The 24,862-nt window shown below is 36.7% G+C and overlaps 1 protein-coding gene across 2 annotated transcripts in view; it reads left to right on the top strand.

Annotated features, from left to right (window-relative positions):
• scn12aa (sodium channel, voltage gated, type XII, alpha a) overlaps positions 1–24,862 on the top strand; it is an 85,254-nt gene that overhangs the window by 9,421 nt on the left and 50,971 nt on the right. For both annotated transcript variants that reach the window (XM_079612766.1, XM_079612765.1), the window contains exons 2-8: positions 6,916–7,222; positions 9,188–9,306; positions 12,812–12,901; positions 15,319–15,447; positions 20,018–20,109; positions 20,247–20,489; positions 21,654–21,717. In XM_079612766.1, coding sequence (XP_079468892.1) covers positions 6,956–7,222; positions 9,188–9,306; positions 12,812–12,901; positions 15,319–15,447; positions 20,018–20,109; positions 20,247–20,489; positions 21,654–21,717 — 1,004 coding nt within the window. In that variant the 5' untranslated portion in view covers positions 6,916–6,955. The remainder of the gene's footprint in view (positions 1–6,915; positions 7,223–9,187; positions 9,307–12,811; positions 12,902–15,318; positions 15,448–20,017; positions 20,110–20,246; positions 20,490–21,653; positions 21,718–24,862) is intronic.

Here is a 24,862-nt window from a genome sequence, read left to right as displayed (position 1 = left end):
TCATATTCCTTTCTGCATAAAAATGCATGCATTTTGTGACTATTTTAATGACAATTAAAGCACTTCATTTTTTTGTTATTGCAAAACAAAATTGCATTTAAAGGGACTATATGTAGAATTCAGAAACTCTTGTTATTAGCGACACCGCTGGCTGTTAAGTGAACTGCAACAGCACTTACTGCTTGTGCTCATGTACCGTTGTACATCATTTCTTTTTGGTTCTTTGCTTAGTAGTAAAAAGAAGTTGGAAATACTTTTGAAGCGATATACTGTTAACGAAAATCCAGACACCGTCCACGCTGCTGAGAGTGACGTTTAGATGAATATGTAAATATGTGCTGCACGCTTTCTTGTCAATAATAAAATAAACGCACAACAAAAATGACAGCGGTGAGAAAACAGCAGTTTATAAAGCATCTGATCATAAGGATGTGGATATGTTTGCTCAAGCTCTGCAATTAACCAGCATTATGTCGGCAGATTAAAATTACACACTTATATATATATATATATAATATAGTTATATAGTTTGATTTAAAGTATATTTGAGACTATAGATCTGAACGTGTGGGATTATAGTTTTAATTAAACCCTTTTCTTTGCATGACACATTGGCATTACAGTACAGAATGGCTCTTTCGGCTTTATCCTGAACATTGTATAAGCATTTATTTCATGTGTCATTGAACGGAAGAGAGGCTTTCGAGAGCGCGTAAACGTCACATCCTTTTGATTTTCCAGGTGAAACCGAGAAATTAGTCCTTCACATAAAAATCAGTCTACAGGCTTTCATAGACAACCTAGGAAGTCAGGGAAGAAAGTCTTGGTCTAAAGTTTCGTTACAAGCTGTTCACACATTGGCAATAAAGACTGATTAATACATGAAAAGTCTTACATACTGTATATTTATTGAGTGGCAAATCATTTTAGAATGATTTCTGAAGGATCATGTGACACTGAAGACTGGATTAATGATGCTGAAAATTCAGCTTTGATCACAGAAATAAATAACATTTTAAAATATAAATATAATACAGTTCTTTTAAATTGTAATAATATTTCACAATATTACTGATTTTACTGTATTTTTGATCAAATAAATGCAGTCATGGTGAGCAGAAGATACTTTTTTTCTTTTTAAAAGCATTTAAAAAATCTTACCAACTCCAATCTTTTGAACAGTGTATATTGTGTTTAATTATTGCATTACAGTATACAATGAGAATCATCATGGAGAAGGAGAATGGGAATTATAAATTCAATGGGAGATATGCGTGCATTACAGTATTGAGAACGGCAAAGAACAACTTCTCTATGTAAAATATAATTTCTTATTCATACATATAAAATATGATGTGTTACAGGGGTGGTAAAATGCCATTTTCACAAGATGTAAAATAAATCTCTGATGTCCCCAGAGTGTGTGTGGGAAGTTTTAGCACAAAATACCCCACAGATTTGTATATAGCATGTTAAAGTTATCAATTTTTGAGGGTTTGAGAAAACGCACTGTTTCGTGCCTGGCCCTTTAAATGCAAATGAGCTGCTGCAGAGGGCGGGGTTTCAAGAGCTCATGTGTGTTAGCAGCTGCGATTACCTCACGCAGACACACTAAAATGACAGAAACTGTTCTGCCTTTAATGTTAAAACAGAGTCAGACAAAGATGGAGAGACTCAAGAAGAAGTGACAACATGTAGAAGCAACAGGACGTCTCTGAATGGTTAGTTGATGAATTTATGTTGCTGATGTGGCGTTAACTATCTTCAATTAGCATATTCTGTCATGATAATCTAAATCGCTCGTATAGGAACTGTTGTGAGATGCACACAGAGTGACTTTCTATTGCATGTGAAAAGATGGATGCTAAAGTTTGAGCTGACTCACAAATGTGCTCGACTACAACAACTCTTCCTCTTCTCAACATGGACTGCGTGTTCCCGGGGTTTATGTACATTTTAGGGTTGGTGATGTAATGTCACTAACGCGGAAGGAATGTTGTGTAGTTCCTACCGGCCGTTTGTTGTAGTCCTTTTCTTTAAAAGCAAATATCTTCCTTTGCTTTGAACTTTGAGCGTTGTAACTTTGCAGATGTTGTTTATGATCAAACAGCAACACTACACACTAACTAAAGTTGGAAAAGTGAAATCATACTTTACCACCCCTTTAAACCATTACCTTAAAATCTCAGGTGGTACTTAAATAAAACATTTTTAAGTCAAAGGGGTTCAAAAAATGTCTGAAATAGATAATAAAATTTCAGATCAAGTGTCTGTATCTGCGTGTCTAAAATGTTGCAGATGCTTTTCTCTTTACTTTCCTTCATTATTTTTGCTCAATGTGTTTGAATCAGCTGGGGCCTCATTTATAAAACTGTGCGTAGGATCCTTACTAAAAGTGTACGTGCGCCTGAAAGCCGAAAATGGCGTACGCAAAAAAATATTCAGACTTATAAAACCGTGCGTACGCCAGAACCTGCGCAGAGTTCACTTTATAAATCCCACTCCGCGGAAGATTGTGCGCACGTGCGTCTCCTCCCCGAAATAACCATATATGGAGCTTACAACGCCTAGTTTTACTATGCATATCCTCATCTGCATATCATTTACATATGATTATTCATCCACGTGATAACTTGTTTAATGGTAGGCCTACACGACATTAGGAAAATATGAAATACGGATGTGCCGTCACATTACATTAATTAAAATAATATAGTAGCCTATCCTTGCCTTGTTTTTGAATAAATAAATCAAATAGTGTAAATTACATTTCAGAGAAAGTTTTTCTCAATCTTTTCCACTGACCAAATAGTATTTATAATTATAAATAAGCCATTATCTCTGTAGCTAAAACATTGAAACACAGCATGCCAAAGGAAAAGTGTTCAAAAGCATTGCATCCACGACAAATATTTATAGGCTAATTATTGAATAGGCCTATATATAGATTTCTTTTTTTTTTCTTTTTTTTTCTTTAGTAAATTTCATGTAGGCTAGTTTAAGTGTTTAACTCCATTAATGAGATTAATCTAAATGTTTATATCAGAAGTAAAACATAGTTTAAATCATTCTTTTATTTAAACTGTTATGGTTAACATGCACAGTATTTGATTAGGACTCATAATGAAGATTTACAGTTTTACTTCATCTGCCGTTAGATATGCGTCAGTTTCACTAAACGGCCCAACGCGCTCGCTGGCGCGAACATTTAAGGTATGCATATTTGCTTCAAGTGATTGGCTTGGTGAGTGAAATTATTTTTGTATTATCTTTCTGCATATGTCTAATTTTCTTTAGATTTTCTGTCTAAAAGTGACCAAAAAGACATTTAACTCCAGCTCACCATCGGTGTCGCCAAACTGCTCCATCTCCAAAACGTTCGTACGCATGGGTCAGAGTTTGCGTGCAGGTGCGCATATTTTCACGTCAAGTTTTTCTTTATAAATCCCACCTTTTGCGCAGGAACTGGCGTACGCATGTTTTCAGCCCCGTTTTGTGCGTACGCAAGCTTTATAAATGAGGCCCCTGGTGTTTTGGTGATTTTTAATGTATGAAGTCAGTTCTCCTCAAGTTCACACAGATTTTTTGCAGAAGAGCCACATGGCACTCTCAGAAAAAAGCTACAAGAGCTGTCACTCGGATGGTACCTTTCAAAAGGTACGCTTTTGTACCTCATTTACCCCTGAAGGGTATATATAGAATATTATCTAAAGTGTACTTATTTTCAAAGTACCTTTTCAAAGGGTACTGGTCCAGTGACAGATTTTGTACCTTTTTTTCTGAGAGTGGGATGTTCATTTTAACAAGATGGAACAATACTACACAAAATGACGGCAAGGCTTTTAAACTCTACCTCTAGAAAATGTAGAACAAAGAATGTGCATCAGATGTGTTTTGCTTTTTTATGTTATTAAGACACTGTAAACTTTATCATTGCTTATTATATTACAATGATATCATATTTTGTGCCGGCAATTCGCTTATTTTGATTGATACAAAAGCCTGGCAATGCCACTGATAAATACCTATAAACAAGGTCTAAAACTAACTTTTTGCCACACCTGCCAATGGCCGGTGAATTCAGAAAATATACTGGCCGTAAATATTTTTTTTTATCCAGCCATGAAACCAGTAATGACACCAAAATTTTAGATACCAGTGAAATTTTCAATTCTCTATTCCAATTTTGATACCACATCTAAAACTATAATATAAATATATATATTAAATACATATATAATATAAATAAAAAAAGTTAAAGACAAGTAAGCCGTCAGTAGTAAATTAAAAAACAAACAGCACAAGCACAAGCAAAAGCACAAATAAATATAATATAACAAAGATACAAATGAAATAAACAGCGCTTTTCAGGTTTTTCAGTCTGATAGTTTTCAGGTACAACATTTTTATTAAAGCTGCAGTCCGGCACTTTTTTAGGTTTAAAAATATCAAAAAAGACATTTTTGAAAAAAAACGTAACCAGCCGGTGTTCAAAACGATCTGCTTGCCTTACCTCGATTCAAAACGGTAAGCTTGTAATAATGATTTTAATTCCAGTGGTACTGGTGGATTTCCGTGGGAATTTCGAGCATGTCTTTGCGTCATTACGTCATTTCTGTACACATAGAGAAGGAGTCCCCGGCTAGCGTGTGTGTGGATGATGGAGGTGGAGGCAGAGGTTTAGCTTAGCACTTGGTATGGCGGATCCCGAAAGTTTAAAGCGACAATCACCAGTGACAACTGGAGATTCACCAGTTGTAAAACCCAAAAGACTTCGGACTTCAGATTGGCTACAGAAAAAATATATTTTTCACGTTTTGACGTGATATAAGCAATCGTTAGATTTAATCAGCATGATATAGCTACTGCAATGCTTCCCCCCACCCCCCGAATTTGGTCAGAACAAAAGTGAATGTTACTTGTTCAGATGACATTTTCCGATGAAAATTCTAATGTTGACCCTTTCAAAAAGTATACTCTGACATTGCTGATGACAGTACAGTATCCACAGCGACGCGACAGGTTCTCCTCAATACATTGTGTTCATCCGCGCTGTTTCATGCCGATTTACTACCCACGCACAGTTAATAATTCCGCGAATAACTGCAATTGCAGATTTCTAACAGAGATGGCGACAAAGAGGAAAAACGACGGACTGCAGCTTTAAGTAAGCAAATTTAAAATAACATGGCATAGTCTTCATTGTATAAATTAAACAATCTTATTTAAATAACACGGCATAGTCTTCATTGTATAAATTAAACATCCTTATTTAAGTCATCCTTATTAAAGTTACAAAAGTTATTCAGTCAATAGCAGTGAGTGATTTTTTCTTTGTCCTTTGTTGTTTGATTAACATTAAAAATAGACTAGAATATTAGGCTGCTGTCACTTGTGAATGCATGGATGTAATACTGATACTGTACACATGTGTTTACTTTCTCAACTGTTTACGTTCACTTAAGACATAACCAACTGTGTTTGATTGCTATACTTGCCATTTTTGCCATAATTTTGTGTAAATTTGTCCGCTCAAGTGAAAGAAAACGTGAAAGATATATTAATGGCACCTTTTCTTATTTTAATCATTCCTCTGTAATAGTTCTTGTTTATTTTTGTGCATTATATAGGCTATTATAAAACATTTATGCAAATAAAGTAAAAATAAACTATACACTACTGTGGCCCTTCAGGAACTGAGATTTGAACCCCTGCACTATGCCTCAGAAACACACAGTCACACAACACTTTGTGTGTTTTTGAATGTTTCTTTACAATAAATGACACTTGGTTTGATATAGGCTATATATAATACAATGACATTGAGACAAAAGTTTTTTTTTGGAAAAAAGTGAATTGTGCGAATGATACAATAATCCATTCCCTCGTTTTACTTAAACGTGCACGTTATAATAATATGTTCCCTTGTTTTACTAAATTGTGCACACGTTATAATAATTTGTTCCCTAGTTTTACTAAATCGTGCACAGAATATAATAATCCATTCCCTAGTTTTACTAAATCATGCGCATGATATAAAAATTCATACCCTCGTTTTGCTTAATCATGCGCACAATATAACAATTAATTCCATCATTTTACAAAACCATGCGTAGCCTACGTTATAACGATACGTTCCCTCATTTTACTAAATCATGCTAATGATTTAATAATTCGTTCCCTCTTTTTACTAAATCATTTTTCCTGCTTGTCATGTGCGTTGGCCTATGGAAGCTTGTTTCTGTCACGGAATAAAACAATTTAAAAGATAATTGAGACTTTTTATCTCACAATTCTGTTTATATCTCGCAATTCTGACTTTATAACAAGCAATTGTTACTTTATATCATGCAATTCTGACTTTTGTTCTCGCACCTGAGAGTTTATATCATGCATTTTGCAAGAAAAAAAAGTCAGAAAGAATGCTTTCATGCTTCCATGAGACTTCGTATTCACAGACTAGTGATTTGATAGTCTGGAGGTTCACACTACAGTCTTAAAAATAAAGGCTCTTTATTGGCATTGATGTTTCCATGAAGAACCTTTAACATCCATTCCAGGGTTCTTTTGATTATTAAAATGTTCTTCACACTAAGATACAAAATGGTTCTTTGATGAACTGTTCACTGAAAGTTTTTTAGGGAATAAAAAATGGTCCTTCTTTGGCACCTCCTATTTGAAACCTTTATTTATAAGGGTGTATGCACTGGGAATTTAGATGATACAGGTCTGATCCCTTGAACATCCCGTGAGCATGAAAGTCCCCGAGGAATCCCCATCATGCCCTTAAGTACATCAGGTGACTCCAGAGGGACTCAACCCACAGTCATTGTGCTGTAAATTGCAAAACAACAAGCTCATAGAGTGACTTTCTAACTATATTTTTCTCTCTGTCTCATGGCCGACTCCATCTAGCTTTGAGTAACTTCTAGTACAGGACGATCAGGATGAAAAGATGGCGACCATGCTCTTACCAGCGGGTCCTGATGGCTTGCGACCGTACACTCGTGAGTCTCTGGCGGCCATCGAGCAGAGGATCAGCGAAGAGCGGACGAAGAACACGAAGGATTACAAGGCGGACCCCGGGTACACGGAGGAGCCCAAACCCCGTGCTGACCTGGAGGCCGGGAAGGGGCTGCCTCGTATCTTTGGTGAAATCCCCGCTGGACTGGTCGGAGTCCCGCTGGAGGACATCGACCCTTTCTACTTCAAGAATCAGAGGGTGAGTCAGTCTGAGGATACAAGTGGCCTTCAAGATGTTTTAGTGCATCGTGCAAAAGACTAAGTGCTGTAAATGAGGCCTAATGGATGTGAAGTTTGTGTTTTTAGTTGAATATTGCCACAGTCCATGAATAAACAGATGTATTTATATAAGTGCATGTAATGATTTTGTCTTGCATAGCAACTAGATACGTACTTGTGCAATTTTAAAAGCTGTGGATGTTTTTTTTCTGTTTTTGGTTCTGCTGTGGTTTCTCCTGGAGAGCAATGAGATTAACTGGAGGGAAAATGGAGACTATTTCCTACATCTCCTGAAAAACAGGACCCTCTAAATTTTGTCTCTTTGGCCCTGTTTACAGCTGGTATTAAGATGCGTTTCGGTCGATCGGATCACAAGTAGACGAGGGAGACACATTCCCGTTTACACCTGGTGTTTTAATCCGTCTCTTTTGTCCACTTTCAAACACTTCTGTCCTGATTTCTTCAAGGGGAGGGTCTATGGGCGGGTGAATGTGTGGACTTTGTCAGATCTTTCAATCTAAAGGACAAAATAAGCTCACGCAATTTTCTCTGATAGCCGCAAGATATTAGAAATCAGGAATGATGAGAGAACATTGTGCTTGGTATGTTTTTCATCTTCGAAACCAAATTTGGGTCTCCAGCTGACAAAGTTTAAATCCCGTCTGGCTACAGCGCTTCTCATAATGTTTACTCATTAGGTCAGTAGACGGAGAGTAGACAGTGTTTTGTGTCTGTTCAAACACATTCAATTACATGAGAGTTTACACTACGAAAGCAATCCAAACAATGTGTTTTCAACTACCTCTGGAAGTGGTCTAAAGTGGACAAGCTCAAAATGTTTTAGACCCCGTTCACACCTGTATTTAGTGTCGTCCACTTGTGATCCGATCGACCGCAACGCATCTTAATACCAGGTGTACACAGGGCCTTTCAGAATAGATAATGTCTCAAATTGTGTTCAGATTTGTCAAGATAAAGTCTGCAATTAAACGATCAAGATGTCCACATTTATTTACAGCGCTCAACTATTACTATATGTAAACTATTGACTAATTTCTTTCAAATGAATATTAGGATAGACATCTGATCTGACACATAATGGAGAATTTCATAAAGCATACGATAAAGCAACCTCTAAAATTGTAATAGTTTTCACTAACAACCCATTATACAACATAAACATAATTGACTGCAGAAGACCAATCAGAATAAACTATTACAGAGAGTGATTATCTATTATTGGCCAATTTGCTCACTGGTATATTGTGATACATCTGATGAAATATTAGCTGAACATTTAATTTATATATTAATTTAATCAATAAGTTGGTATAGGGTCTAACATGCATGTATATATTGAATCCAAGTTCAATCAATTGTCAATTTGACTAAAAATAGTGGTATTGTGAAACATGATTACATTTTAACTTTACGTGGTGGTCAAAAATAACAGATTTTTTATTATTTTTATCTTTTTTATCAATTATGTACTAGTACTGTACTATATTTTAGTTTGATAATGTTTTTAATTTAATATTTGTATCTTTACGGTACTAAATTGAAGTATTGAGTTAATTGAGTTAATGAATCCATTTATTTACTTTTTGAGCATTGTCTAGTCTTCAGTGTCACATGATCCTTCAGAAATCATTATAATATCTTGATTTGCTGCTGAAGAACCATTTCTGATTATTATCAATGTTTAAAACTGTTTTTTTAAGAATAGAAAGGTCAAAATAATGATTTAACATTATTTACATTTACATTTAACATTATGAATGTCTTAAAGCTTTTCAATTTATCGTTTCCTTGCTGAATAAAAGTATATATATTTTTTAAATCATTCTGACAACAAACCTTTCAACATTATGTATCTTTAGATGCAGCATAGTGACATTTCATGTATTCAGACTGACTGTTTCTCTTCTTTTTTCTCTTTTTACAGACTTTTATAGTAGTAAACAAGGGAAAAGCCATCTTCCGCTTCAGTGCCACATCTGCACTCTACATATTCACTCCGTTTCACTGCATTAGAAGAATCTCCATACGAATTCTAGTCCATTCATATCCTTCCACTGAAAGTTTCTCTATGTGTGCATGTTTACTTGCTTGGAGAATTACACAGAGATTTGGTCTGTTTATAGCCTTGCTTCTGATTCCTGTTTAATAACTTGCCCAGATACCAGACCTTAAGACCACAAGCTTCTCTAGAAACACAGCTGCACTGATTTCTTTTTTCATTTGCGAGGTATTTTATAACCATATAAATCTGCTTTCCAAAAGCGCCATTCAAATAGGTATGTATATGAGAAACTAGAGTTGGGTGGCAGGCTAATTTGACTTGGGCCGGTAAATAACCACCTAGCAACCATTAGAACTTCCTAACAACCACAAAGCAAAGTGCTAAAAAAAAAAATCGACCCCAAATATCATAGAGAAATTGCATCGCAGTGCATTGGCAACCATCCACGACATCGTGGTATCATGCTTTTGCACGGGCAAACACCACTTACATTATCAGAAAACGAATTTAAAGTGGTTTGATTTGTCCCATTAGGCCTCTGAAACTAATGAGGATATTATCAAAAGGCATCAAAAGCCAAAAATCTGGACCAACAGCAAAATGATATCCAGCTGCTCACACTGTGAGGCGAATCTGAAATATTTACCATCAGAGTTCTATTGGATTTGGTCTGATCTCTGAAACAGCGCTGTAATGTTCTTCCCTGGCATCGCCAACCAAATCCGCTGATATTCCTCTTCTAATTCCCCAAATGAAATAAGAGCGCAGTGATTTGGCATCATGTGACAGCTGCATGCACAGATGTTTGAGCGTCCGCGGTCGTGATGCACGCAGGTTTCCTGTTCTGTGTCAGACGTTTCTGTGCTAAAACAATTAAAACCATTCATATTTTAAAGAGAAAGGGACATACAGACTGTATCACAAAGTCACTCCAGGTTACTGTCATCGTCCACCTTAAGTAAGGCAGATCAATAATATGTTAATATTATTATCCTGATTTTAATATATCAAACGTCCCTAACTAAGCAAGCCAAAGGCCAAGGTAACAGTGGCAAGGAAACAAGACCCCATCAGGGGACAGTATGGAGAAAATACTACATACTACACATATATTACTTTCTATATTCAACTACGGTAACATTTCTACTGTACTGTATGTCTTTTTATTATTTATTAAACTCATTATTTAAAAAAAAATACTACTCAAAAATGCTAATACTTTACTAATTAATTAATATATTATTATTATCACTAATATTTACCACTAACCGGTTTGTATTGACAAAAAACAATCAAATTCTTATTCTTTTTTAACCAACCATTAACTTATATTGACACAAAATATACATCAATTCATTTGAATTATAATTTTTTTGTTTTTATAAAAAATGAAAAAAATAACATTTGATCAATATTGCAACTTGCTATTGCAAAAAATTATAATACAAGTTTATACAAATCAAATAGTATATATTGAAATTTTACCTAATTTCAAACAAGGTAAAAAAAAATCAGAATTTTTCTCAATTAACTTGTGTATTGACAAAAATATCTATAAAAAATAAAAAAAAATTGCCGTAACATTACAGACACTAAAAATGCTGTTTTGTAAAAATATTGTATCTGAATTTAACAACATTATCAGTTTGTTATAGGCTATACTCTTCAGATATGGTGTAACAGATGTTTCATTTTCCATTGTGGGACAGATAACGGAGATCTTTGAATGTACTGTAATACAAATACGTCAGTTGTTGCCATGAGATGTAAATAGCGATCGTGTTATGGAGGATGAACAGATATTTCTCTTTTTAACTCGTGTTTACTTCACTCAAATACAGCTACCGAGAAACTGGCAGCCAGGCAACAGACAACCGAACCAGGCTCACGTGGAAATATAACCGTAACTGTTCTTACTGTTCTTAGAACCCGCCGGTGGAAAAGCGGCTTTACTCTATCCCAGCCTTTCTATATTTTCATGCTTAGAAATTTACAAACAAAAAAGTAAAAAAAAAAAAAACTCATATATTATGATGTCAAATATACTGAGTTACTGTTATTAGGAACATCAATACAACATTTTCTAGATACTAGCAAGACTTTAGAATAATTAGTAGAATGACTCACGTTTAGTTTAAACTCTATACTGTGCCACACGTGTTGTGACGCAGCGTCTCCTCTGACTGGACAGTTCAGATAGGGCCAGCTATCTCTAGTTTTATCCCCAAATGCCACAGGCTCTGAAAATCCCTCCACTGTGTCCATGTTCAGGCTCTAATAAAACCTCAGATCCATAATACAGAAAACTGAGTAAAGGAGCAGCTGCTTGCCAATCACTGGGGTGAAATCCTTCCATATTTTCAGTTAGGATAAGCATAAATGACATCATGAATATTACAGGATAGCAACTTGACATGACGTACACCTTAGATCAGCAAAGTCCTCATTTACTGTGTAGTTAGGCTTACGTTGCAACTTACTTCATGGATTTAAAAAATATTTTAATGTTTACTTATAATGTTAATGAAGTTTTTGTTTGCACAAAAACCAAATACGTCACGCGTACTTTCTTTACAAAGTAACATTGCCAAATGACTTGTCTAGCATGCATAATGCAGTGTTTTTAGTCAGTTCCACGGATCTGTGTGAACGGGAATCATGTTAATAACATTTTTATCTATACAGAGGGTGGAAAAAATATGTAGTAGGAAAAGGATCTACCGCCTGCAGTTGATTTTGATATTATATCAAATACCTCGCAATTTTGAGATCGCAATAGAGGTGTGGGACTCTAATGGGTTAAGAGCTCGCTCAAGTACTGGTGATCTAAACCATTTAGTAACCATTTAGCTTTGTAAGTAATTAGCAATATTTTAATATGTATACTATGTTTAATAGGGAGCCAGTGTTGACAGAACCGGGCTAATATGTGTGATTCTGTAGGATCAAGTTGCATTTATTTTTATTTTTTTTATCAGAACAAGGTACATTGAAAGTATTCAGCGACATAAACACTAAGGCTTTGCTTTATCAAAATTTCCACCCACAGATTCCCGTCCCAACACAACCCCAGATGCTTAAAATAAATAAATAATAATAATTATAATAAATAAATAAGGGGGGGGGGGGATTTTTTCTTCTCAAAATAGTTTATTAAAGGGTCCCATGTTTTGTAAAATGTTCTGGTTGATCCCCTGAGAAAAAAAATTAAATATTTCTTTTCAGTTTTTAGAAAGTAAGCCATGATGACATAGGTGGATTGTGTTTAATAATAGCCAGCTTAAAAGTTTTTGGTATGAATCATAATGGCAAACATGAGTTAATGATATTAAGAAGAGGATCTATGACATCTGGAAGCATCTCTTTCAGTAGCTAAGTTGGTATAGGGTCTAACATGCATGTATATATTGAATCCAAGTTCAAATTACTTTTCTGCATCCTGCTTGCCACCTTAATTCAATATTAGGAATTTAATTTGAATGGCATTCTCAGAAAAGTGAATAGTGCACAACCCTTAACTGCTGCTCATTTCCTTAACTTGTTCACTTTGTTTAGCTTGTTCATCATGTGCACAATTTTGACAAACTGCAGCTTCATGGCGATGTCGGATCCTCCGCTGTGGACCAAATACCTAGAGTAAGCAACACCTTTATTCTGTTGACTGTTTTTAAATGTTTAAAGGATAATTCCAGTATTTAACACCTTGAGTCTATATTGTAGTTTGTTTTGGATGAACAAGAGTGGTGGACAACATTTTTTTCACATTGGTTCCTCTCTCGAGTTTTTGACTATAAAAGAATTGGCCATGGACCCATCTAACATTGGAGTCAATGGGCATGTCCGAAAATGTCATTAAAACAACCTTTAACATTAGTTTTCAAAACTGTGCAACTCACCGAGTGATTCGTGATGTTAGTTGATGTTCCAGAAACAAAAAGTGTTGCGAAATACAGTTTCTGTCGTGTTTTATTCGTCATTTTGTAAAATCCCATTGTTGAAAAAATAGTTCCACTATAGCAAAATAAACGGATTGGAATCATATATTGCGACGATATATTGTTTATAATCATCAACGAACACCACTAACCACTTGGTGAGTTTAACAGTTTTGTAAACGAACATTATTGGCTGTTTTAATGACATTTTCGGACATGCCCATTGACTCCAATGTTAAATGGGTCCATGGCCAATTCTTTTATAGTCAAAAACTCGAGAGAGGAACCATTGTCAAAAAAATGTTGTCAACCACTCTTGTTCATCCAAAACAAACTACAATATAGACTCAAGGTGTTAAATACCGGAATTATCCTTTAAACATTTATATTACAGTATATATAACTACAGTAAACATTTTACTACTGCCATTACAATTGTTTTTAGTTATCTCTAGAAGATGTCTGTATAGATATTCTAAGTTGATCACAGTTTTAAACACTACAAACAGCTGCATATTTAATTTATTTGCACACAACCCATTTTAACTCTAAAATGATGCATTTCTGAGTGAAATAGGATATTTAATGAGAAATCAATTTACATTTATTTCATGTTGACGGACTGTAATACACAAGAATATAACGTTAGGGGATTCTGCAGGTTTTATAAGGGGAAATTTAAGACTTTTTCAAGACCAAGATTAAAAATGAAATAAAATATGTAATCTTGTTTTCTGTGAAATTTATTAAAATGAAGTATTTATGCTTAAAACAAGAACAAATATCTGCCATCAACTTAATTCAAAGGGAAGTATAAGAATAAACTAACGTCATTATGTTACATTTTGCATCTCAAGTAAATGTATCAAAGATGTTTAGATATTTGTATTGGAAAACAGGACAAAAATACTGAGGAAGATATTATTATTTTTGCAATGCATGCAACATATAATGCCATAACTTTATGAATTTGAGTCTTTCTGATCTATTTAAGACATTTTTTAAGGACTTAATTGGTGTAAGGGGAAATGAAGACCTCTTAAGACCTGCAGAAACCCTTCATATGTGCTTCAGAATGTGTATTGAAATGCTAAAAAGAGTTTTCATCTTAATTTAATTGCTTTGCTAGGGTCCTGATAACCACATTGGTAAGAGTTGCATCTTCATAAGCCTGCTGTCGCCATTCTGCCTGCAGCATCAGGAATGCCACATTTCCCATGATGTCACTTCCTGTTATGTTTTGGAGCTATAACATTAAAGTCCATTCAAACAGGAGCGTGACAGTTAAATTTAAGCTAAAGCTGCGTAGCGCAGGTTTCCGGTGTCTAAGCCCTGACCTAGATTTTAACAGATGACCGGAGTTTCCATATTCACTGATTATGCCTCTAGATTCTCTAATACAAAGCCACGGTGACCCAGCTCAAATAAAACATCATATGCATGCATGGAATATATTTTAAGAGATTGAATCTGAGCATGCAGCATGTCAACAATCTACCACTTGCATCAAAATAATCACTGTGCGAATGTTACATATGTACGGTATGTTTAAAGGGGTCCTATTATGTTTTTTTTTAGTCTTTAGTCAGTAATGTTTATGTTTGAGCATGAAAAAGTTCTGCAAAGTTACAAAGCACAGCGGGAGTTATTCTCTATATCAGTGTCACTGTTTCTGAACTCCCTGAAACGCCTCCATTGTAGTCTCTTGAGTTTTCCTCCTGGAACAAACATGCCACAATAATCCCGCCAAAGGAATACACATAATAAAGGGACGAGGTCTGGTTGAGTTAGTTAGTAGTGTTGAAACTCGCGGTTATGGAAAGGGGTGGGGCATTTCTTGCTCAAAGCAGATGACCAATCACAACACACTGGTCCAACCAACCAATCAGAGCACATTATGCTTTTCAGAAGGAGGGGCTTCATAGAGACAGGAACTAAACAAGAGCGTTACTGACAGACTGGGAAGATAGAAGATTTTTTTATTTTATTTTTACATTAAAGCATGGAAATCTATTTTAAACAAAATCAAGACTTAATAGGTCCCCTTTAAAAAAGCCACGTTACTACTAGTGACTAGTAACAGCTCACTGTAAAATGTTTTCTCTTGTATTCTTTCAGGTATACATTCACTGGCATTTACACATTCGAGTCTCTGATTAAGATCTTGGCCAGAGGGTTCTGCATAGAGCCCTTCACCTTCCTCCGAGACCCATGGAACTGGCTGGACTTCAGTGTCATTCTCATGGCGTGAGTGTGACATTTCATTTTTATTAATGGGTAAAGATTAAAAGAACTGTCTGTTCTGAAAGCTGTGTAATTAATATGAATAAGCTGTACAGAAATATGAAAAGTGTGTCATCATTTACTCACCCTTGTGTCTTTTCAAATTTATATGACTTTCTTTCTTCCCTGGAACACAAATGGAGAAGTTTAGCTTAATGTTCATGCTGCTCTTTTACATTTACATTTATGCATCCAAAGTGCCTTAAAAGAAGCACAAAAGCATAAAAGAGCCAACTATATTCCTAATTTACAATGCCAGATATGTTTAAGGGTGTTAAGTGGCTAATATAACAAAAGTGATTTATAATATCAATCTCATGTTAGTAGTTAATTTGTTAAATTCCAAGTCCTACAATTTATTTGTGTGAGAGAGAGACTTACATTTAAGTTGTTATTCACTGAAATGTAATCTCAGTGAAACTTGTTGTATATTCATATATGCTTTGTAGACATATTTTACTGAAAAGTGTAAAAAACAACAACTACAAAAAAAACCCCTGACTTTTCTTTAAGTAGATATTAGCATATCATAACCAAGGAGACAAGAGACTGGAGTTGAGTGGAATAGAAAGAGGGAGGAATCGAGAAAGATGTAAATCAAGGTACACAGGTATCCAGAAAGAGATTTGTCAGGTGACCTAAATATCCAGCATTTACAGCTCAACCAAATCAGAGGATTGGATTAACTAAAAGAGAGAGACAGACTACTGCAGGATGAACATTTCCCCTCATTAACAAACCGCTCTAGTTTGTCCTTCCAAGCTGTTTTTTAAAAGTTTAGAGGGTTTATCTCTTCTCATGCTTAGCATCTACATTTGTAGGGTCAGATAAATGTCAGATGCACTCTGTCTCAGGACACCTACTTGTGCCCTTATGACTTACTACAAAAATAAATAAATAAATAAATAAACATATAATAATATTAATTATTAGTATTGTTTATTATTCATTTATATCTAATTTTAATATATATATATATATATATATATATATATATATATATATATATATATATATATATATATATACAGTCACGTGAAAAATGAAAGTACACCCTTTTGAATTGGTTTCTCAGGACATAATAAAAATCATGTGGCCTTTAGCAGGTCTAAAAATGCGGTAAATACAACCTCAGATGAACCACAACGCATGACATATTACACTGTGTCATTACTTATTTAACAAAAACAGAGCTAAAATGGACAAGCCATGTGTGACAATCTAAGTACACCCATGATTCAGTTGCTTGTAGAGCCACTTTTAGCAGCAATAACTTGAAGTTATCATTTTCTATATGACTGCAATAGTCTCGCACATTGTTCTGGAGGAATTTTGGCCCGCTCTTCTTTACAACGTTGCTTCAGTTCATTGAGGTTTGTATCAGTTTATACACATCTCTCTGAAGGTCCCGCATCAGCATTTTAATCAGGTTGAGGTCTGGGCCAATGCAACTCCTTGATTCTTTTCTTTTCCAGCCATTCTGCTGTGGATTTGCTGGTGAGCTTGAGGTCATTGTCCTGTTGCATGACACAATATCGGCCAAGCTTTAACTGTTGGACTCACATTTGACTCTAGAATACTTTGGCACACAGAGGAGTTCATGGTCGACTCAATGACAGTGTCCTGTGGCTGCAAAACAAGCCCAAATCATCCCTCCATCACCATGATGGACAGTTGGTATGAGGTGTTTGCGCTGATATGCTGTGTTTGCTGTTCACCAAACGTGTCGCTGTGCATTATGGCCAAACATCTCCACTTTGGTCTCGTCTGTCCAAACGACATTGTTCCAGAAGTCTTGGTTTGTTCAGATGCACATTTGCAAACCTAAGCCGTGCTGCCAATGTCCTTTTAGAGAGAAGAGGCTTTCTCTTGGCAACCCTTCCAGACATGCCATTCTTGTCCAGTCTTTTTCTAATTGTACTGTCATAAACTTGACTACCGGTATATATTTTAACATGATAACTGAGGCCTGTAGAGTCTGAGGTGTAGTTCTTGGGTTTTCTGCAGTTTCTCTGAGCATTGTACGGTCTGATCTTGGGGTGAATTTGCTGGGAACTGTCCTGAATGTTTTCCACTTGTGAAATAATGGACTTGAAATTGTTTGGAAATGGCCTTGTAACCCTTCTTAGATTGATGGCAGCGACATTTTGCTTCTCTAAGGTGATTGCTGATGTCTTTCGTCCTTGTCATTGTGTTAACACACACACACCTGAAGGCTCCAGACCAGCAAACTGCCAAAACTTCTTCTTGAAGTTTATCAGCTGCTTATACCCTCTTTAATGGGGTCCTGATACTGTATGTAAAATCATACAATTGAAAAGGAGGTACTTTCTTTTTCAAATGACAAAATAAATTTAATATTTTATTTAAAAATTATACATATGTATGTCTATACACACACACACACACACACACACACACACACACACACACACACACACACACACACACACACACACACATTGGATTATGTTCTGTTCTGATGATGTTCAATTACTAATTATTATTCATTAAGTTGTCTGTAAGCACACATAGTGGGAACAATCTGCTGCTAGTGTGTGACACCAAAATATCCGCTCTGCTTGTTATTAATTTAGCAAAATGGTCAAAGCCCATAAAGCCCAGCTGATTAGATTATTGTGATGTCTTTTTGTGTAAAGTCACGAGAGGACAGAGACGATTTCAGATGTCATGTCCTCTGGTGGCAAAACATACTGTGCTGAAATAGAGGCAGCATAAAGAGATTTTCTAAAAGATTGTAAAGTTTAGCTGTATATACAGCATCTGTGACAAGCTGTTGACTACCACATTAAATCATTTAAACAAAATCACATGTACAGTAAATAGAAGTTTAGAGTAACTTGCACACGATATGCATAAGGATCAGGAAGAGTTTTTCCGTCCACAGGAACAAGGTTGTTAATGCAAATCCTAATGTTCATCCACCTAGACAAGTAGTCCTTAGGCAAATGAGAAACTTTAATAACTTAACTAGAACGTACATTTCCAGAAGAAAATGTGAATGGTGCTTGCAGTGGCAAAACTCGACACTCGGTTGCTAGAGTGTGGTACATGATTGCATACGAGCCAACAACCATGTCTGTACGATGTTCTGCTGCTGAGATATGGCTTATTCATGTTGTTCGGGTCGTTGCTAGGGTGTTCTGAGTGGTTGCTAGGGTGTATTGGGCGGTTGCTAGGGTGTTCTGGGTGGTTGCTAGGCGGTTGCTAGGTGGTTGCTAGGTGGTTGCTAGGGTGTTCTGGGTGGTTGCTAGGCGGTTGCTAGGCAGTTGCTAGGGTGTTCTGGGTGGTTGCTAGGGCACCACAGATGGTTACTATGGGGTTAGGACTAAGGTAACGAGTGCATTATAATGAGTGCACGAGGCCTGCGGCCTCGTGCCTATAGCTTATGGTTGCTAGGGTGCTGTAACTGGTTGCTATGGTGTGGCTATGAAGATTTTAGGCCATTCTGGGTGGTTGCTAGGTGGTTGCTAGGCAGTTGCTAGGGTGTTCTGGGTGGTTTCTATGGTGTTCTGGGTGGTTGCTAAGCAGTTGCTAGGGTGTTCTGGGTGGTTGCTAGGGCACCACAGATGGTTACTATGGGGTTAGGGCAAAATCTCTATTAAACGAGTGCATTATAATGAGTGCACGAGGCCTGCGGCCTCGTGCCTATAGCTTATGGTTGCTAGGGTGCTGTAACTGGTTGCTATGGTGTGGCTATGAAGATTTTAGGCCATTACTTATTGGCTGCTGGATAATATAAATCCTCTGAGGGAGAGAGAGGGGGAGACATGCAGGGGTGTCAGGCCCTTTGTGTCTGTGTGTGTGAAAAATGACAGTTGGGATTTGAATTTCTGAAAATTCCGCAATGTTAAGTCAATGGGACTTTTTTGGCCGCTTTTTCGTCCGCTGTGTGAACATCGTACACCCGATCGCTTAGAAAAGATATAGCACACCTCTCCTCAATGAGCCGGTCGATTTGACACCTCACCCAGGGGTCTGTGACAAACGGTGCGGGGCGAGTTTCGCGCCAAACTTTGTCCAGAATAAAAAGAATAATCAGAAGAATAATAATAAGTATGAGCAATAACACTAATGTTGCTTTGCCTATAGGCAAGCACCATTAATTAATACATTTTTATAAAGAAGAATTGATATAAGTACTTGAATAAAAACAAAATCTGCACATATTATATTTACACCCTCCTTAAATATTTTATTTGTAAATTGTGTAATGTTTACACACACACACACACACACACACACACACACACACACACACACACACACACACACACACACACACACACACACACACACACACACACACACACCATTGCAAGTGCATTACAGGTTATTTGTAAATTGTGTATACACAATAATGTTTACACACACACACACCAGTGCATCACTTTAAATTTGCTTTTACAAATTGAGATGCGATTTAAAATTATAATCTTTGAATGAATATTAATCAATGCTCACGATCTGCACTCTTTTGAATAGACGATCTGCACTCTTTTTTCTTTCACAGGTATGTGACAGAGTTTGTGGACCTCGGCAACGTGTCAGCATTACGGACGTTCAGAGTTCTGCGTGCTTTAAAAACAATATCAGTGATCCCAGGTGAGCGACACCTTCGGGACCACAATCAGCTTTGCTTTCATACAGACACTAGATTCAGTGATAAGTTCAAATGTGGAATTATATTTTAATTTAATATTAACCTTCTTTTTTTTTTTTTTTTTTTTTTACGTCTGTAGGTTTAAAGACCATTGTCGGTGCTCTCATCCAGTCGGTTAAAAAGCTAGCGGACGTGATGATCCTCACTGTTTTCTGTCTCAGTGTCTTCGCTCTGATTGGTCTACAGCTCTTTATGGGCATCCTACGCCAGAAGTGTGTCCGTAGCCCCGCCCACTGTGTTAACTCCACCTACCCTGGCAATGGGAGTTTCGTTTGTAACAATAAGACATGGCTGTCCGTCAAGGACTTCTTAACAAATGAAGGTTCAACCGACTTATATTGGATATAATGCTTTATATTGCAAATGTTAACTATTAATGTCACAGTAGGGGTGTAATGATTCATTTGTTTTCTTGATGCATCGCTTAAAAATAATTTCTTACCTAATGCCGCACTTTCTGTGTCAGTGCATCAAAGCTCATTTGCATAAAGTTGAGCTCAAGTTTGCCGTGTGATTGTTTATTTCATCACAAAATTGTAAACTCTAATGTAAACTGAATTTACAAAACAAAAACACTCTGGCATCGAACTGAAAACAAATGAATCAAGAGTCAAATCGATTGGCTGTCAACCCAAAGATTCAAACCTCTACATTACAGGTTCATATTTAAATGTTGAACAAGGTTCAGTGATCAGCGCTGAAAACAAATCAATGAAACTCACCAAAATGGTCAGTCAGTAATAGATCAACACGACAGCTTCTGTTAAACTTAGTACATAGTAATGAAGCCTATAGCACTATTCTTCACACGGGATAAGTGACCTCTAGTTATTTGTAAGAATTGCGGAGATTGTCTGAGATCTTAATCCCGTGTGAATCGGCCATGTCTGTAATTTGTGAAGTAAAAATTCCCCCGCAAATGACCTACCATATCTCGCAGAACACCGAGGTCCCGTGATAATATTAGTCCCGTGCGAATTGGCATCTCTGTGATTTTGCTTTTTTATCCATCTTTTGCGAAGAATGAAGGTTGGAGTGTTTTGATAGTATTTTGGGTGCTGGGTCATATTGCTACACACCATACAACTATACAATTTGCAGAAAGAGAAAGCTGAAAAGCATCAGAAGAATGATTAAAATAATGATAAAATGCTTAGATGGAGATGAATGACATGTATAGCAGCATGCGGTAAGGAACATTCTTCTGTTTATGATATATCATACAGGTAGACCTATAATAACAAGACCTCTCCAAGCAGCAATAGCCTATATTGACATCATATCCGGGAGTCAGAAATTTAGAGTAAAATCTCAGGCTTCGGTTATCCCGTGCAAATGAATTTCTAAATCACAGGAGGTCCTCAGATAATACTAATCCAGTGTGAATAGGGCAATTCAACTGAACAGCAACTCAAAAGTGTCAGTGATTCTCAGTCTGACATGTCTTGTAAAATTCATTGAATTGTTCTCACTCTTGTTCCCGCAGACAATTTCTACAAAATTGAAGGATCCAAGGATGCCTTAATATGCGGATACAGCAGCGATGCTGGGTGAGTAATCTGACTTACTATTGAGCAAACCCAACAAGGTTTTAGAATGTGAATTTAGAACTTCTAATTTGGAACTAGATTAAAAAGTTCGTTGAAACAAACTTTAAGTTGGCTTGTGAAAGTTTGGACCAGATAGTTTGAAAAAGTTTAAAGTTTAAATTAGTTTGAAGTTTAAATTAGTTTGAAGTTTAAATTAGTGTAAAGTTTAAAGCAGTTTAAAAAAGTTTGAAGTTTAAATTAGTTTGAAGTTTAAAGTAGTTTGAAGTTTAAATTAGTGTAAAGTTTAAAATAGTTTAAAGTAGTTTACAGTTAAAAATTGTTAAAAAAAGTTTGAAGTTTAAATTAGTTTGAAGTTTAAAGTAGTTTGAAGTTTAAATTAGTTTAAAGTAGTTTAAAGTTTAAAGTAGTTTACAGTTAAAAATAGTTTAAAGTAGATTAAAGTTTAAATTAGTTTGAAGTTTAAATTAGTTTAAAGTAATTTGAAGTTTGAAGTAGTTTAAAGTTTAAAATAGTTTAAAGTATAGTTTGAAGTAGTTTAAAGTTACTAGGGTGTTTCTAGAGGGTTGCTAAGGTGTTCTGAGTGGTTGCTAGGGTATTTTGGGTGGTTGCTAGGGTGTTATGGATGGTTGCTATGGTGTTGCTAGGGAATTCTGAGGTATTTTGGGTGGTTGCTAGGGAGTTCTAAGGTGTTTTGGGTGGTTGCTAGGGTGTTGCTAGGGAGTTATAAGGTGTTTTGGGTGGTTGCTAGGGTGTTGCTAGGTAGTTCTGAGGTATTTTGGGTGGTTGCTAGGGTGTTGCTAGGGAGTTCTAAGGTATTTTGGGTGGTTGCTAGGGTGTTATGGGTGGTTGCTAGGGTGTTATGGGTGGTTGCTATGGTGTTGCTAGGGTGTTCTAAGGTATTTTGGGTGGTTGCTAGGGTGTTATGGGTGGTTACTATGGTGTTGCTAGGGAGTTCTAAGGTATTTTAGGCAGTTTCTAGGGTGTTATGGGTGGTTGCTATGGTGTTGCTAGGGTGTTCTAACACACACTAACTTGCTCACACACACAAGAGTTTTTGAGTTTAGAGTTTAGTGAATGCATGAGTTTGAGTTTAAAGTAGTTTGAAGTTTACATGAGTCTAAGTGTTCAGAGTTTAGTGTATATTAGCATCCTGGGGTTAGGGCTAAGGTTAAGTTTAAATTAGTTAAAAGTTTAAATTAGTTTGAAGTGGATAGATAGAGGAGTTTACATGAGTCTAAGAGTTCAGAGTTCAGTGTATATTAGCATCCTGGAGTTAGGGCTAAGGTGAGGCACAAGGCCTGCGGCCTTGTGCCTACGAGCGAGTTTTTATAGTTTTTATTCACAAAAAGTTTAAATTAGTTTGAAGTTTAAAATAGTTTGAGGTGGATAGATAGATGAGTTTATGAGTTTACATGAGTCTAAGAGTTCAGAGTTTAGTGTATATTAGCATCCTGGAGTTAGGGCTAAGGTGAGGCACAAGGCCTGCGGCCTTGTGCCTACGAGCGAGTTTTTATAGTTTTTATTCATAAAAAGTTTAAATTAGTTTAAAGTTTAAATTAGTTTGAAGTTTAAAATAGTTTGAGGTAGACAGATAGATGAGTTTAATGAGTTTAAATGAGTCTCAATGGCTCATATAGTGTATAGAATGGCAGTTTGATTTAGTCTAGGCTTTCAAGGGATTTTGATTTGAATTTTTGGCAGTTGGGGAGTTTGAAAATCTGAACATTCCGCAATGTTAAGTCAATGGGATTTTTTCCGAGTTTGATCGTCATTTATAGGAAAACCGTAAGTCCGATCAGTTAGAAAAGATATAGCATACCGAGTCAGAACAGTTTGAGTGTCTGAGCCGAGTTTGGAGTATGTAGAGTTAAAGCTCTAGGACGAGATAGAGTTGTAAATGTAAGAAGAATAATAATAATAACTAGAACGTACATTTCCAGAAGAAAATGTGAATGGTGCTTGCAGTGGCAAAACTCACCACTCGGTTGCTAGAGTGTGGTACATGATTGCATACGAGCCAACAACCATGTCTGTACGATGTTCTGCTGCTGAGATATGGCTTATTCATGTTTTGGGTTGGTTGCTAGGGTGTTCTGGGTGGTTACTAGGGTGTTTTGGGTGGTTGCTAGGCAGTTGCTAGGGTGTTCTAGGTGGTTACTAGGCAGTTGCTAGGGTGTTCTGGGTGGTTGCTAGGCGGTTGCTAGGGTGTTCTGGGTGGTTGCTAGGCAGTTGCTAGGGTGTTCTGGGTGGTTGCTAGGGAGTTCTGAGGTATTTTGGGTGGTTGCTAGGGTGTTGCTAGGGAGTTCTAAGGTATTTTGGGTGGTTGCTACGGTGTTACTAGGGAGTTCTGAGGTATTTTGGGTGGTTGCTAGGGAGTTATGAGGTATTTTGGGTGGTTGCTATGGTGTTGCTAGGGAGTTCTAAGGTATTTTGGGTGGTTGCTAGGGTGTTATGGGTGGTTCCTAGGGTGTTTTAAGGTGTTTTGGGTGGTTGCTATGGTGTTGCTAGGGAGTTCTAAGGTATTTTGGGTAGTTGCTAGGGTGTTGCTAGGGAGTTCTAAGGTATTTTGAGTGGTTGTGTTATTAAACGAGTGCATTATAATGAGTGCACGAGGCCTGCGGCCTCGTGCCTATAGCCTATGGTTGCTTGGGTGCTGTAACTGGTTGCTATGGTGTTACTAGGTGGTTGGTAGTTTTCACAGATGGTTACTATGGGGTTAGGGCTAAGGTTAGGCACGAGGCCTGCGGCCTCGTGCCTACGAGTGAGTTTTTATAGAGTATTTAAAATCTCTATTAAACGAGTGCATTATAATGAGTGCACGAGGCCTGCGGCCTCGTGCCTATAGCTTATGGTTGCTAGGGTGCTGTAACTGGTTGCTATGGTGTGGCTATGAAGATTTTAGGCCATTACTTATTGGCTGCTGGATAATATAAATCCTCTGAGGGAGAGAGAGGGGGAGACATGCAGGGGTGTCAGGCCCTTTGTGTCTGTGTGTGTGAAAAATGACAGTTGGGATTTGAATTTCTGAAAATTCCGCAATGTTAAGTCAATGGGACTTTTTTGGCCGCTTTTTCGTCCGCTGTGCGAACATCGTACACCCGATCGCTTAGAAAAGATATAGCACACCTCTCCTCAATGAGCCGGT

Source organism: Phoxinus phoxinus (genome assembly GCF_949152265.1).
Source record: "Phoxinus phoxinus genome assembly, chromosome: 5".
Classification (NCBI taxonomy): Eukaryota; Metazoa; Chordata; class Actinopteri; order Cypriniformes; family Leuciscidae; genus Phoxinus; species Phoxinus phoxinus.
Note: the sequence above shows the minus strand (reverse complement) of the source record. Positions and strands in the feature narration are given on the sequence as shown.